The 14628-nt window shown below is 45.7% G+C and overlaps 1 protein-coding gene across 3 annotated transcripts in view; it reads right to left on the minus strand.

Moving 5' to 3' along the window:
- The window catches only part of si:dkey-205h13.2, a 367663-nt gene that overhangs the window by 42795 nt on the left and 310240 nt on the right, over positions 1-14628 (minus strand). For all 3 annotated transcript variants that reach the window (XM_038773572.1, XM_038773573.1, XM_038773571.1), the window contains one exon: positions 14174-14348. In XM_038773572.1, the coding sequence (XP_038629500.1) occupies positions 14174-14348 (175 nt within the window). The remainder of the gene's footprint in view (positions 1-14173; positions 14349-14628) is intronic.

A 14628-nucleotide genomic window follows, 5' to 3' on the forward strand; every position in this document is an offset into this window, starting at 1 on the left:
TCTGAAGGTGGGGAAACCTTCAGATGCAATAATTCCGGACAAAATTAATAGTCCCATGAACAAACGTGGTTAATTAAGGAAAACCAGCACTGATTTCTTAAGGGAAAAAAATAATCTTTAACTAATCTACTGGATTTTATTTGAAGAGGTATCACAGAGGGTTGATTTGATGTGACGTACATACATTTTCAAAGCTATTGATACAGTGGTGCATAAAAGGCTTGTGTGTAAAATTATGACTCAAGGAATAAGAGACAGCAACAACATGGATGTGAATTTGGCAGAATGACATGCAACAGAGAGTGATAATTGGTGGATGTTTTCAGGCTGCAGGAATGTTTATAGTGGATGTTCCCAGGGGTCAGTGTTGGGAGCCTTGCTTTTCCTGATACACATCAATGATCTCGACCTTGGTGTACTGGGCAAAATTTCAATCTTTGCTGTGATGAGATTGTGTAAAACTTCAAAAGGATACAGATGTTGATGGGATGGGTGGACAGTGGCGGTTCAAGTTCAAAGAAATGTGAAGTGATTAATTTTTTCAGGAGGTACATGGAGCGACACTGTAAAATAAAATTTACAACTCAAAAGAGTGTGCAGGAACAAGGGGACTTGGAGGTATCTGCGCATAAGCCTTTGGAGGTGGTGGCACAGGTTGAGTGGACAGTAATAACGCATTCAATAACCATGGGTTTATTAATAGCAGCACTGAGTACAAGAATAAGGAGGTTGTGTTGATTTTGTATAAATCACTAGTTTGATCTCAGCTACTGTACTGCATCCAGTCCTCGACACAGTACTTGTGGAAGGATGTGAAGGCAATAGAGAGATTGCTGAAAAGAATAATGAGGTCAGTTCCAGGGAAGAGGATCTTCAATTATGAAAATAAATTACAGAAACAGAGAAATGTAGAAAATAGGAGGAGTACGATATTTGGCTCTTTGAGCCTGCTCCACCATTCATTATGATCATGGCTGATCATCCAGCTCAGTAACTTGTTCCCGTTGCCCCTCCATTATTCTCTGATCACCTTCCCCTCAAGTCCTATATCTAACTGCTTCTTAAAAACATACAACTGCTTTCTGTGGTAGCAAATTCCACAGGCTCACCATTCTCTGGGTGAAGAAATTTCTCATCTCTGTCCTACATTGTGTACCCTGTGCCCTTAGACTGTTACATGTAGTTCTGGACACTCCCACTTTTGGGAACATCCTTCCTGCTTCTACCCTGTCTAGTCTTGTTAGAATTTTATAGGTTCCTATGAGATCTGCCCTCATTCTTCTAACATTCAGCGAAAATAATCCTAAACCTCTCAGTAGCTCCTCATACGTCAGTCCTGCCATCCCAGGAATCAGTCTGGTAAGACTTCATTGCAACAATATCCTTCCTCAGATAAGGAGACAAGGCTGGAATTTTCTAGCCGTTAGCTGGCGATGAGATTGTCTGATCCTGCCTTCAGTTCCCCCCACCCTCCACCCCGCCTGCAGGTTTCCATATGGCGTGGGGTGGTTTCAAATGGAAATCCTATTGACAAGTGGCAGTAGAGAAGTGGCAACAGTGAGTGCCGTGGCCAAATTCTCCGCCTTGCAAGCAGGGTGTAATGACCTCCAATTAGCATTATTGGTTGGCCAATTGGAGTATCAGCTCCCTCAATGATAGCTCATTGAGGGGGCCCATATAAGCACCTGTGTAGGCTTTGTGAGCCAGTCTTAAGTTGACTGGACTGCTAGCAGCACTGTTTGTAGCTGCTCCTGCAATATCGTTATATATCGTTAGAGCACCCCTCATTTTGTGTAGGTACAGATTCTACACAGCGAAGCGGGAAGACGGAGTCAGTCACGAATCTTTTGACCCGCCTGAGAAGGCTGGCGGAAAAATGTGAGGTCGGCCCAACGCTAAATGAAATGCTTCGGGACCGGTTAGTGTGTGGTATAAACGACCTCACAATACAGAAACGCCTGTTGGCGGAAACGGAGCTAGACTGCAGGCAGGCGTTACAGCTCGCACTGTCCCTAGAAAAGGCAGCAAGTGGGGCACAGGAACTACAGGGCACGCCAATGGAGGTAGATACCTGTGAGAGGGACTACCACAACGGGTCCTGCTACCAGATAGCCGCTCTCAGGAAAAGCCTGAGGAATAGAGGGAAAAAGGAAAACCCCAGAACTGCACCCAAGCCTGCCAGGACTAACTGGAGACAGAGGGAAGTACCGGCTGAGGCTCCCCCAACAGAGAAGGACCGTTTCTGGCACCAGACAGAGTGGGGTAACAGCGACAGAAACCCTAGAAGGAGGTGGCAAAAGAGGAATAGCAGGTGGGGACGCAGGAAAGTACACAACCTAGACGCCCCATCCTCCTCCGAAGGGGAACAATTATATAATATTGCAACGAAGAAAACAGAACCCATTAAGATTACCCCACGGGTGAACGGGCGGCCGACAATAATGGAAATAGACACGGGTGCGGCCGTATCAGTAATGGGAGTGGCAGAATTTAGAAAAATCAATGATGGACTCCAGCCACTAACCCTAACAAAAACATCGACGAAACTTAAAACCTACACGGGGGAACCCCTGGAAGTTCTAGGCATGACTCATGTAACCGTGGAATATGAGAAACAATTGCTCAGATTACCGTTGACGATAGTAGAGGGCTCCGGACCGAGCTTAATTGGACGGAACTGGCTGAAAGACCTAAAATTAGATTGGATGAAAATTTTCCAGAGTGGAAGCGGGCAGTTGAGTGGAGTACTCCAAAAATACCCGGAGGTCTTCCAAGAAGGTTTGGGGGAAATCGTAGGCGCCAAAGCAACTTTGTATGTGGACCCAGAAGCCCTTCCGAAAGTTTGTAAGGCCAGGGCGGTATCTTTCGCGTTAAGGAAGAAAGTAGAGGTCGAAATAGAAAGGTTACGGCGCGACAGCATTATCAGACCAGTACAGTTCTCGGAATGGGCAGCGCCGGTGGTACCAATTTTGAAGCCAGACGGCTCGATACGTCTCTGTGGAGATTTCAAACAGACGGTAAACAAATACGCACTGCTGGACAAATACCCGATCCCGAAAATAGACGACCTATATGCCAAATTGGCAGGTGGGCTTTTGTTCACGAAACTGGACATGAGCCACGCCTACCTGCAGTTAAAACTGGACAAGGACTCCCAGAGGTTCGCTACAATCAACACCCTGAAGGGCCTTTTTCGTTATACTAGGCTACCTTTCGGAGTGTCATCAGCCTGCGCTATATTCCAGCGTACGATGGAAAATATTCTGCAGGGACTACTGCAGGTTGCGATTTATTTGGACGATGTCTTAATCACGGGTAGGACAAACAGGGAACACTTGAGGAACCTGGAGGAAGTGCTCAGGCGTTTCGCAAAGGCAGGCGTATGGCTAAAAAGGGAAAGATTTGTTTCTCTGGCCCCACAAGTGACGTACCTGGGCTATAAAGTAAACGAGTCAGGCTTACACCCATTAGAAGACAGAGAAAAGGCAATAAAAGAAGCCCCAGCTCTCACCACGGTCCAGGAGTTACGATCATTTCTAGGGTTGGTAACCTATTATGGAAAATTTATTGAAAATCGGGCGTCCATCCTAGAACCCCTCCACCAGCTACTAAAAAAGGGGCAAGAATGGAAATGGTCCGCCCGCCAAAACCGAGCATTTAGGGACATTAAGGAACAGCTGTCATCCGAAAATGTCCTAGAGCATTATGACCCAAGGAAGGAGTTGGTGGTCACTTTGATGCATCCCCCTACGGGGTAGGAGCCGTCTTAGCCCATAGAGGAAGGAATGGGGAAGAATGGCCAATAGCCTATGCCTCGAGGATCGTGGCGATGGCTGAGAGGAAGTACGCCCAAATCTAGAAGGAAGGACTGGCGGTGCAGTAAAAAAAATTCGCCAGTATCTGTAGAGGCGTAAATTCACCATAGTGACAGACCATAAGCCGTTATTAGGGTTATTAAAAGAAGACAAGTCAATACCCCCGATTGCATCAGCTAGAATACAATGCTGGGCATTGCTACTGGCGGCGTATAGATACGTTCTGGAGCACAGACCGGGAACGCGATTAGCAAATGCAGATGCTTTGAGCAGACTTCCCTTCCCGGACACCCCGCCGCTAATACCGAAAGTAGAGGAGACAGTAATGACTCTAATTTTTTTGCGCACCCTACCAGTGGACGCACAACGGCCTGGCAGAGAGAGTGGTCCAGACACTAAAAGCGGACTCAAGAAGCAGCCGGCAGTGTCAATGGACACAAAGCTCTCCCGCTGGCTGTTTGATTACAGGACCACACCGCATTCCACAACGGGCATACCGCCAGCTGAACTCTTAATGGGAAGGCGGCTGTGAACGAGGCTGAGTCTCCTTTTCCTAAATTTAACGGGGAAAGTGGAGAAACAACAGGAGGCCCAACGCAGGGGACATGATAATAGTCAGCAGCAGAGACATTTCCAGGTGGGGGCACCGGTTTGGGTCAAGAATTATGGGAATGGACCAACGTGGGTCAAAGGCACGGTAGAGTCCCAAACAGGACCCATATCCTATGAGGTTTCGATAGGAGGTAAGGTGCTGAAGAAACACCTAGACCAAATAATGGCAGCGGAACCACACCTGGAGGCAGGCGAAGCAGGACCACCTCAAGCTGGGATAGCCCAGACAGAAAAGATCCCCAGCCCCGAACAATTTCTCCAGACCCAGTCGTCAGAGTCGGAGATGGACACGTTCGACGAGGCCGCCGCGACACCTCTCCCCGAGGAGGAGGAAGAACAACTTCCAAGGAGGTCGTCAAGAAAAAGACGGGCACCTATAAAGGTACACCCCGCCCACGTCGGAGAACGACCCGGCGGACGACACAGAGGTAACAGACCCGGACATGAGGAGCAGGAAGAAGCTCAGAGGAATGTCAGCTGGCAGGAATTCCTCGGACCTTGGGGGGGGGGGGGGGGGGGGGGTGTAATCACTTCCAATTAGCATTATAGGTTGTCCAATTGGAGTATGAGCTCCCTCAGTGATAGCTCATTGAGGGGGCCCATATAAGCACCTGTGTAGGCTTTGTGATGCAGTCTTAAGTTGACTGGAATGCTAGCAGCACTGTTTGTAGCTGCTCTTGTATATAATTATTGGCAATGAATATTGGTGTGGTGACGGGACTCCTGCCTCCTGTGGATTATTACAAAGGGGAACTGGGGCAAACTCGGAAATGAAAATCCTGGCCCATAAATGCATACGATATTCGAGGTGTGGCCCCACCAAGGCCCTATATAATTGCAGCAAGATATCCCTGTTCCTGTACTCGAATCCTCTCGCTATGAAGGCCAACATATCATTTGCCTACTATATCAGCTGCTGCACCTTCATTCTTACTTTCAGTGACTGTTGGAGGAGGACACCCAGGTCTCACTGCACATTCCCCTCTCCTAATTTATGGTCTTTCAGAAAATAATCTACTTCCTGTTTTAGCTACCAAAACGAAATTTTTAGCGAATTTAGCGAAATTATACTGCGTCTGCCATTCATCTGTCCACTTATTCAACTTCGCCAAATCACACTGAAGGATCTCTGTGTCCTCTTCATAGCTTACCCTCCCACCCAACTATTAGTCATCTTCAAATTTGGAGATATTACATGTAGTTCCCTCATTCAAATCATGAATATATATTGTGCATAGCTGGAATACCAGCACCGATCCCCAAGGTACCCCATTATTCACTGCCTGCCATTCGGAAAGCGACTTGTTTATTCCCACTCTTTGATTCCTATCTGCCAACCAATTTTCTATCCATCTCAATACACTAACCCCAATCCCACGCACTTTAATTTTACACGTTATTCTCTTGTGTCAAGACATGGTTCAAAACCTTTTGAAAATCCAAATAAACCACATCCGTGGTCAACTCTATTAGTTACATGCCCTGGAAGAATTGTAGTCGATTTGTCAAGCATTATTTTCCTTTCGTAAATCCATGCTAACTCCGTCCGATGCTGCCATTGTTTTCTAAGTGCTCGGCTATAAAATCTTTTCTAATGGACTTGAGCATTTTCCCACTACCGATGTCAGGCTGACTGGTCTACAATTCTCTTTTTGCTCTCTATCTCCCTTTTTAAATAGTGGGGTTACATTAGCTGCCCTCCAATCTGTAGCATCTTGTTTCAGAGTCTATAAAATCTTGGAAGATGACCACTGATGCATCCACTATTTCTAGGGCTACTTCCTCAAGTACTCAGGGATATTGATTATCAGGCTCTCGGGATTTATCGGCCTTCAATTCCAGCAATTTGGGTTGGCACTGTTGTCTCTAAGTGCCAGCTTTGGTGACTGTGTGAGTTTGCACGTTCTCCCCATGTCTGCGTGGGTTTCCTTTGGAGGGTCTGGTTTCCTCCCACAGTCGATAGATGTACTGTTCCTTTATCGCATGCTTCTCTAATTCCCTGTTTAATGCCATTCCCAACATCACCACTACCATTTGGGGGTCTATATACAACTCCCACTATGTTTTTTGCCCTTGGTGTTTCTTAGCTCTGCTATTACAGATTCTACATTATTGGAGCTGATATCCTTCCTCACTATTGTGTTAATTTCCTCTTTCGCCAGCAATGTAACACCAGTCCCTTTTCCTTTTTGTCTGTCCTTTCTAAATACTGAATACCCCTGATGTTCAATTCCCATCCCTGGTCACCCTGCAGCAAGTCTCTGTAACCTCGACTATATTATACCCTTTTACATCTATTTGCGTGATCAATTCATCCACTTTATTGTGACTGCTCCGCTCATTAAGGCACAAAGCCAGAAGGCTTGACTTATTAAAATTCCTTGTCCCGTTTCTGTTATTTTATCTGTGTCCCAGAGCAGCACGGTGGCCCAGTGGTGAGCACTGCTGCCTGTGGCGCTGAGGACCCGGGTTCAATTCCGGCCCCGGGTCACTGTCGGTGTTGAGTTTGCACTTTCTCCCCGTGTCTGCGTGGGTACTCTAAATTTATTTTTAAAAAATTATCTGTGTCCCTTTTTGAATCTGATCCTTGGTTTCTTTCATATAACTTTTTTTATTCTCCTTCCTGTTTTGTCATTGTTCCCCATCCTCTGACTCCTTCTAGTATAATGACGCAGAAAAGACTGACGGTAAACGTAATATGAATTTATAAGTATTTACAATGGTCTGCATAACACAGCATCTCACGCCCAGTGCAATCCTAGCTGGGAGGCCTTATCTCACCAGGCCTAGATTTGGGCCTGCTTTTAACCTTTCGATTAACGATCGCCAGGTGGTTGGTTGGCCTCCGCCCCCCTACCTGGGGAGTTCGTACTCCACAAGTTTCACGGGGAGATCAATGAACGTTGCCCCGTGGTCCTCATGGAGGTTATGTCATATAGGTTCCCATCCCTCTGCCATTTTAGTTAAACCCTCCCCAGCCACTCTAGCAAATACTACCCCAAAGACATCAGTCCTAGTCCTATCTAGGTGTAATCCATCCAGTTTGCACCGTTCCACCTCCCCCAGAACTGGACATAAAGTCCCAGGCATCTGAAACCCTCCCCTTGTGCCATCCTTTCAGCCACATAGTCATATGATATATTATGCTTTTTCTACTGTGACTAGCATGTGGCATTGGTAGTAATCCTGAGATCACTATTTTGAGGTCCGACTTCTCAACTTTCTTCCTAACTCCCTGCTTTTTTGAACAAATACCCTTTTTGCCTATATCGTTAGTACCAATGTGTATCACGATCACTGGCTGTTCACCCTCCCTCTCCACAATGTCCTGTAACTGCTCCGAGACATCCTTGATCCAAGCACCAACATACTATCCTGGAGTCTCATCTGTGGCCACATAAACACCTGTCTATTCCCCTTACAATTGAATCCTCCAAAACTACTGCAGCCCTACACTTCTTAATCCTTCCCTTTGCAACAGAGTCAACTGTGGTACAACTAATTTGGTAGTTGCTGCTTTCACTTAAAAGGACATTTCCCTCAACAGTATCTAAAGCGGTATATCTATTTTGTAGGAAAATGGCCACAGGAGATTCCTGCACTGCCTGCCTAAGCCCTCTTGCTCTGCCTGGGGGTCACCCATTCCCTTCCTGGCTGTGGAGTCTGGGCCTGCGGTGTGACTATATATGCTATTCAAGATACTCTCCGCCTCACGGATGCTCCAAAGAGTTCACAGCTGCTGCTCCAGCTCCGAAACTCGGGCTTCCAGGAACTGCAGTTGGAGACACTTCCTGCACACATGCTGGCCCTGGGCATTGGAAATGTTCCCACATAAAGCAGGACAAACACACCGCAGCTTTGAGATTTCCTGCCATGTTTTTCCCCTTTTTGAAAAAATAAATTTCGAGTACCCAATTTATTTCTTCCAATTAAAGGGCAATTTAGCATGGACGAACCAGCTACCCTGCACATCTTTGGATTTTGGGGGTGACCTCAGAACCGTGAGGCAGCAATGCTAACATCTGCACCACCGTGCTTTGACTTTCCCTTTTAAATCAAACCTTTTGGGAGATACTTAAAATCAAGGGCCCTTCATCTCGGGTCCTCATTACTATAGAACATATCCCTTACAAACTATAGACCACAAAATATAGACCTTACAAACTACACGCGATAAAAGTAGTAAATACTTACCTGACCGTACTAATCCAGTCAGCTGCTTCCACTTGTCCTCAGTCACTTTTGAAGTGTTACTTCAGGGTCTCCAAACCCCAAGCTAGCATGCCAAGCTCAGTCTCGATCTTTCTCGCACTCTTTTATCCTCCCGGCTCCACTCCCAATCTCATTCTTTCTTGTGCTCTTTTATCCTCCCCTTTTATCCTCTCAGCTCCATTTCCAATTTAACTTTTTCTCGCACTCCTTTAACCTTCTGCCTCCGCGCTAAGTCTTGCTCTTCCTCCTGCTTCTTTATCCTTATGGCTCTGCTCGCTAACCTCATCTTATTTACTCAATTATCTCATTTCACTTTAATTTCATTGTTTACTTTCCTATTGCTAGTGTTGCTCACTGAAATTCAAGGAGCTTCTTCTTTATAAATATTGAATCCATTTAATACAATTCCTAATAACAGCTTCTCACCAACCATTCAATTTAGCGTTTTCCTGTGATGTCACTCTTGGATGGTTTTTTTACTCAGTCCTCTGCCCAATTGACGTGTCGCTTACAGGCCCGGATGTCTCCGCTCCCAGAGGTCAATGTACGCCCCGAGGCTCATTCTCTGTTTAGCCGCTGCCCCAGTAGAGGTGTCGCTCACAAGTCTGGCTGTCTCCACTCCCAGAAGATGAGTGTAAGCTCCGAGCCTCACTCTCTATTTAGTTGCTGCCCCAGTTGAGGTTTCACTCCCAGAAAGTGAGTGAAGGCCCCGAGCCTCGCTCTCTGTTTAGCTGCTGCCCCAGTCAAGGTGTTCCTTTAGTTAGGAGATCTCTGTGGGGATGGTCCCTTTAGATAGGGTGTCCTGGGGGTCTCCCTATTCATGGGGTCCATGGGGGTGGCCTCCCTATTAAGGGGTCCCTGTGGAGGGGGGGGGTGAAGAACGGGTTGGGTCATTCCTGAACAAGGGGGAAGGGGATCACTCAGGCAATCCAGAGTGGAAGCCTGCTTTGCAGCATGGGGGGTGGGGTTGGCTGGGACTTCACTATTGGGCCATCTGCTCAAAATGGTGGCCTGCGAGCTGGATTCCCTCGTTTTTCCTGACCGAGGGTCAGCATTCCGCCATTTGTGAGGAAATGTGTCCTAAACCAACTTCATGAAGGTTATTGTGGGATAGTAAGGATGAAGAAGATCGGCAGTAGCTATTTCTGGTGGACAGGGCTCAATAGTGAAATCGGGGAGAAGGCAGGCTTGTGTTCGGCTTGTGCAGAGATTTGAAACCGATCGCCACTAGCGCCATTTGACCCATGGAAAGGCCAGGAGGGCCATGGCAAAGAGTTCATGTAGATTATGCCGGACCATTCTTTAGGACGAGTCTTTTTCATTATGGGAGACGTGTACTCGAAATGGCCTGAAGTTGCCATTATGAAGACTATGTCCTTGGCGAGAACAATCGGAAGACTAGGTGAGATTTGGTTACCCTGAACAACTCGTTAGAGACAATGAGCCACAGTTCATTTTTCAGAATTTGCAGATTATCCAACACATCAGATCAGCTCCTTCTCATCCTACCACAAATGGATGGGCTGAAAGATTTGTTCAGACAATGAAGCATTCACTGAAGGTAACTCATGAGCAAGGACTATTGTCTAAACGACAAAGCCAATTTCTGATGAAATGAAAATGAATGAAATGAAAATCGCTTATTGTCACGAGTAGGCTTCAATGAATTTACTGTGAAACGCCCCTAGTCGCCACATTCCGGCGCCTGTTACGGGAATCGAACCGTGCTGCTGGCCTGCCTTGGTCTGCTTTCAAAGCCAGCGATTTAGCCCAGTGTGCTGAGATACAGGGATATAACACATTTGACAACCCAATGTTCTCTGGCTTTACTCATGGTGATGCATTTCCTTCATCAACCTTTTCCATTAGTTCACCAAAAAATTCTATCAGATTAGTCAAACATGATCAGGTTTATTTCACATTTCCAGTATCTGCCACATTGTCATGTTTTTTCTGTGATACAGTCACGCTCCAATGGTTCCTGACTTCTGTACGTCCCAATGCCTATGTCCCTGCTATCTCAAATCCGTCTTCACTCATTTCTGATCTTCCTATGCCCTGATCCCCATAAGCCCATTCCTGAATTCTACCCCAGCCACACTGCTCTTAGATCCATGCGCACAGTGGCTGGCTACCTGTGAGAATTCTCCATTGCTGCTTAAAAAGTCACTGGTATTCACATCCACTAGGATAATTTCAGTCATCCCATTCACAGATCAGCTTTCGTCCTTGTGCATATTTCTCCCACCTTTGCATTATAATTATTTTAATTAATTGGTAAGAATGAATAGACATAAATTTTGAATAAACTAGGCTGGGTTCTCCGTTCCCCCAGCCAAGTGTTTCTCGCTGGTGCGCTGTTCACTGGTGGCGAGATTCTATCTTCCCGTCGCTTGTCAATGGGATCTCCCATTGAAGCCACTCCACGCAGTCGGGAAATCCGCAGGCAGGAGTGTGCAGCTGGAGGGAAAAGAGAATCACAACGGCCGGCGAATTCCGGCCAATACTTTTAAGAAAAAAATCAGTCGCACAACAAGGTGCTCAAACCTAGGATTAAGAGTCCCATGCCCTACTAACCAAGTTAACCGAGCTGTGTAGAAACCCCTGCCCCTGCAGCAGACCCTCTATTGTCCTTTGGAATATTGTCTTTTGTGCACTCAGCGGCTCCTGTGGACCTTTTTCAGTGATTTCCATGGCCAGCACTATTTCCATTGCTCATTTAAAATTTATGTTGACCTCTGCAAGCAATTTATGTTGAATAGCTTGGTTGTTCAACAGGCGCTTAAACGTTTTCTATTCAGCTCAGTTAGTGCTCTGTCACTGATCATGTTTGTAATTCATGTTTGGGTTCAACAGATGGCTTGTTTTTGATTTGCTCAGATTCTTTCAAAGAACTTCAACCATGAAATCAACATTCCCACTATTGTTCAAATATAAGGGCAGGGAACGAACAGCATATCCTCGCAGGCATTATAAATATCTTACTACGGCTGGAAAACTCTGATTAAACTTGTTAAAAATGCTTTCTGGGGGCTTTCCCATTAGACCCCAAACCCAACATAAAGACACCAACAATCTGTGATCGAACATTGAACATACAGTGCAGGAGGCCATTCAGCCCATCGAGTCTGCACCGACCTACTTAAGCCCTCACTTCCACCCTATCCCTGTAACCCAATAACCCCCCCCCCCCCCCCCAACCTTGGTCACTAAGGGCAATTTAGCCTGGCCAATCCACCTAACCTGCACGTCTTTGGACTGTGGGAGGAAACCGGAGCACCCGGAGGAAACCTACGCAGACACGGGGCGAACGTGCAGACTCCACACAGCGGAGAATCGAACCTGGGACCCTGGTGCTCTGAAGCCACAGTGCTATCCACTTGTGCTACCGTGTTGCCCATGGAATGCAGTGGAGAAATTGAAACAGTTTGTAGTTATGGGGATTGACTTCCTCCACCTTGTCCGATGTCACCAGGTCCCATAATTTGAATCATTGCATTGTCATTGGTTGATTCCCTTCCCGCTAACTGGACTGGACATCATCCCCCCCTTACTCTTACCAACCTCCGAGTCCACAGACACAGAAAGAAACCCTCATTATTATGAATTTTATTCGCTCATGACTGGACACTCCCCTCAATCTGAATCACGGAAGATTCAGGGATAGGCGTCTCGAACACAACCCTTTCTAAATTCGGGGCTCAAAGTCTGCAGAGCCACAGCCTCCAAACCTAGCATTACCACAGCAGGGGTTCAGAGAAAGCTACAAATCTTTGCCGTACACAGGTTGAAAACCATTGCTCTGGAGTACGACTGATGGTTGAGGTTGCAATTGAGCCTTCACTAAATCCACAAGCTCAATGAATGATTTGGAGTTGGGGCTGTAAGACTACGAATAAGGTTATAGGTCTGAGTCCCACAAAGACATAGGAGAATTTCTTTGCATTTCACTTCCTTCCCTATTTTGTTTGCTTGGAAACGACATCCATGGCGCTTGACGTATTGTGTCCAGTCCTCTGTGGAGGCAAATGGGTCTATTCGTCCACAGAGAGGCACTGTGTCTCGATTAAAACAGGATATTTACAGACGTAGGTCAGAGGAAGTGTCAGGATCATTTAGCCTCATCGCCAGATGTAAAGATGCATTTTCACAGATTTCATTAGTGAACATAAAATGTATATATTAATAAGAATTGTACAGCAGCTTACAGCTAGCTCCCAAAATGTCACTGCCTAGATGCCTCTATCACCATGGATTCTTGAGTCTCAATTGGTCGCACAGGCCATGTGACCCTTAAAGGGACAATCAGCACAAGTACCTAGCCTGGAACTTAAACATTTCTTCCCTAAATCATCCATTTTTCTGTAATAATTTAGCTTGACAAACCTTGGCTCCATTTTACCCTACACTTTTAGCCCCATTCTAATTTAGAAGTTCTGCATGAAATTGTTTCTAATTCTTCTTCTTTATTAATCTAAACGTTATGATGCGAGTATTGCTCTCACTCTTTCCACTGACACATGGGTGTAATTGGCCCACCTCATTCCTTAGAACCAGACCCAGAAATGCCTCCTTCCTAATTGGACCGACTGGCCAAGGAGTTCTTCTGAATACATTTCAGAAATTCATAACTTTCCTTCTCCTTTACTTGAACATTCTCCCTGTTATTATTTGGTAATTTAAGTCCAACAATATCAATCTTCGGGGTGTCCCTGCAGATTTGTTCCCCCCCCATTTCTTTTCTCACTATTTGGAGACCGATAGAATGCCCACAGTAGCGTGATCAACTTCCCAAACTTTTGCTTCCCAACTCTAACCGAATGGATTCTGCTCTTTCCCGCACAGGGACATTACCTCTTCCCGACATTACAATGTCTTAGCTCCCATTTTTCTATCCCTCTATTCTCTGCACACTCTGTATTCTTGAATATTAAGCACTCAGTCCTTGCCATTTATAAGCCCCATTTCCATTATTGTCACAAGATCATATTCCCATCTGGCTATTTGTGTTCGTAGGTCCCTAATCTTATTCACCACACATTGTATGTTTATAAATTTGTCTTTGTATTCCTTGTATTCCTTCTTAGTCTGCTCCTTTTTAATATGGTTCTTTATTTTCTGGTATTATCCAAAACTCCTTTTCCACTTTATTCCTCTTTCCTGCTGCTTAGTGCTGATGCTAAACCCCCTGCCAATTTAGTCTCAACATGTCCAACTACACTTCTGAACCTCCCCTTGAGGATATTGGTTCAGTCACACGCAACACATCCCTTTTGAATAGTTATGTCCTCTCACTGTCCCAAGAATCTGAAGCCCTCCCTCCTGCAACATGTCTTAAACCACACCTTTATCATCCCTATCTTTCGATTTCTACTTTTGCTAATAGTAATGCGGGGATTAATGCTGCGATTACTACCTTTGAAATCCTACTTTTTAACTGCCTCCCTAGGTGCCTCCTGAAAATCTGATCATGGGACCTCAATGCCTGTCCTCTCTATGTTGTTGGTTTCAAATAAATTAATAGGAATAGTTACTGTTGAATGTCGTCTTCAGAGCTTGAAGCTGGAATTCCTGATATTGTCTCCACTTCACAGCCAGTTGGATGATTGCAGATCTTATCAGGATAGTCATTGCGGAGATTCCGGAGAACTTCAAAATCCCCAGTTCCTGATGGGTCATCATGGTCAAACCACTGGGTCACGCAACTGCCTAATCAAAATGAACAAACCAAAGCACGCTGTGTAAAACACTTCTAAATTTGAAAAGGTAAATCATGGCTTTGTGGTTGCAGAATAATGGCACGGTTCAATTTGTGATCGCTGAGTGATTGATTATTCAATCATACAGTGCAGAAGGCCAAGAGTCTCATTGTGTATGTGCCACATTTTCATGACTGTCCCACTTCCCTGATGTGTCCCCATAGCCCTACACAATTTTCCATTTCAATTATATATCCACTTCTCTTTTGAAATTTACTATCAAAGCTGTT

Source organism: Scyliorhinus canicula, chromosome 16 (assembly GCF_902713615.1).
Source record: "Scyliorhinus canicula chromosome 16, sScyCan1.1, whole genome shotgun sequence".
NCBI classification, from domain to species: Eukaryota; Metazoa; Chordata; class Chondrichthyes; order Carcharhiniformes; family Scyliorhinidae; genus Scyliorhinus; species Scyliorhinus canicula.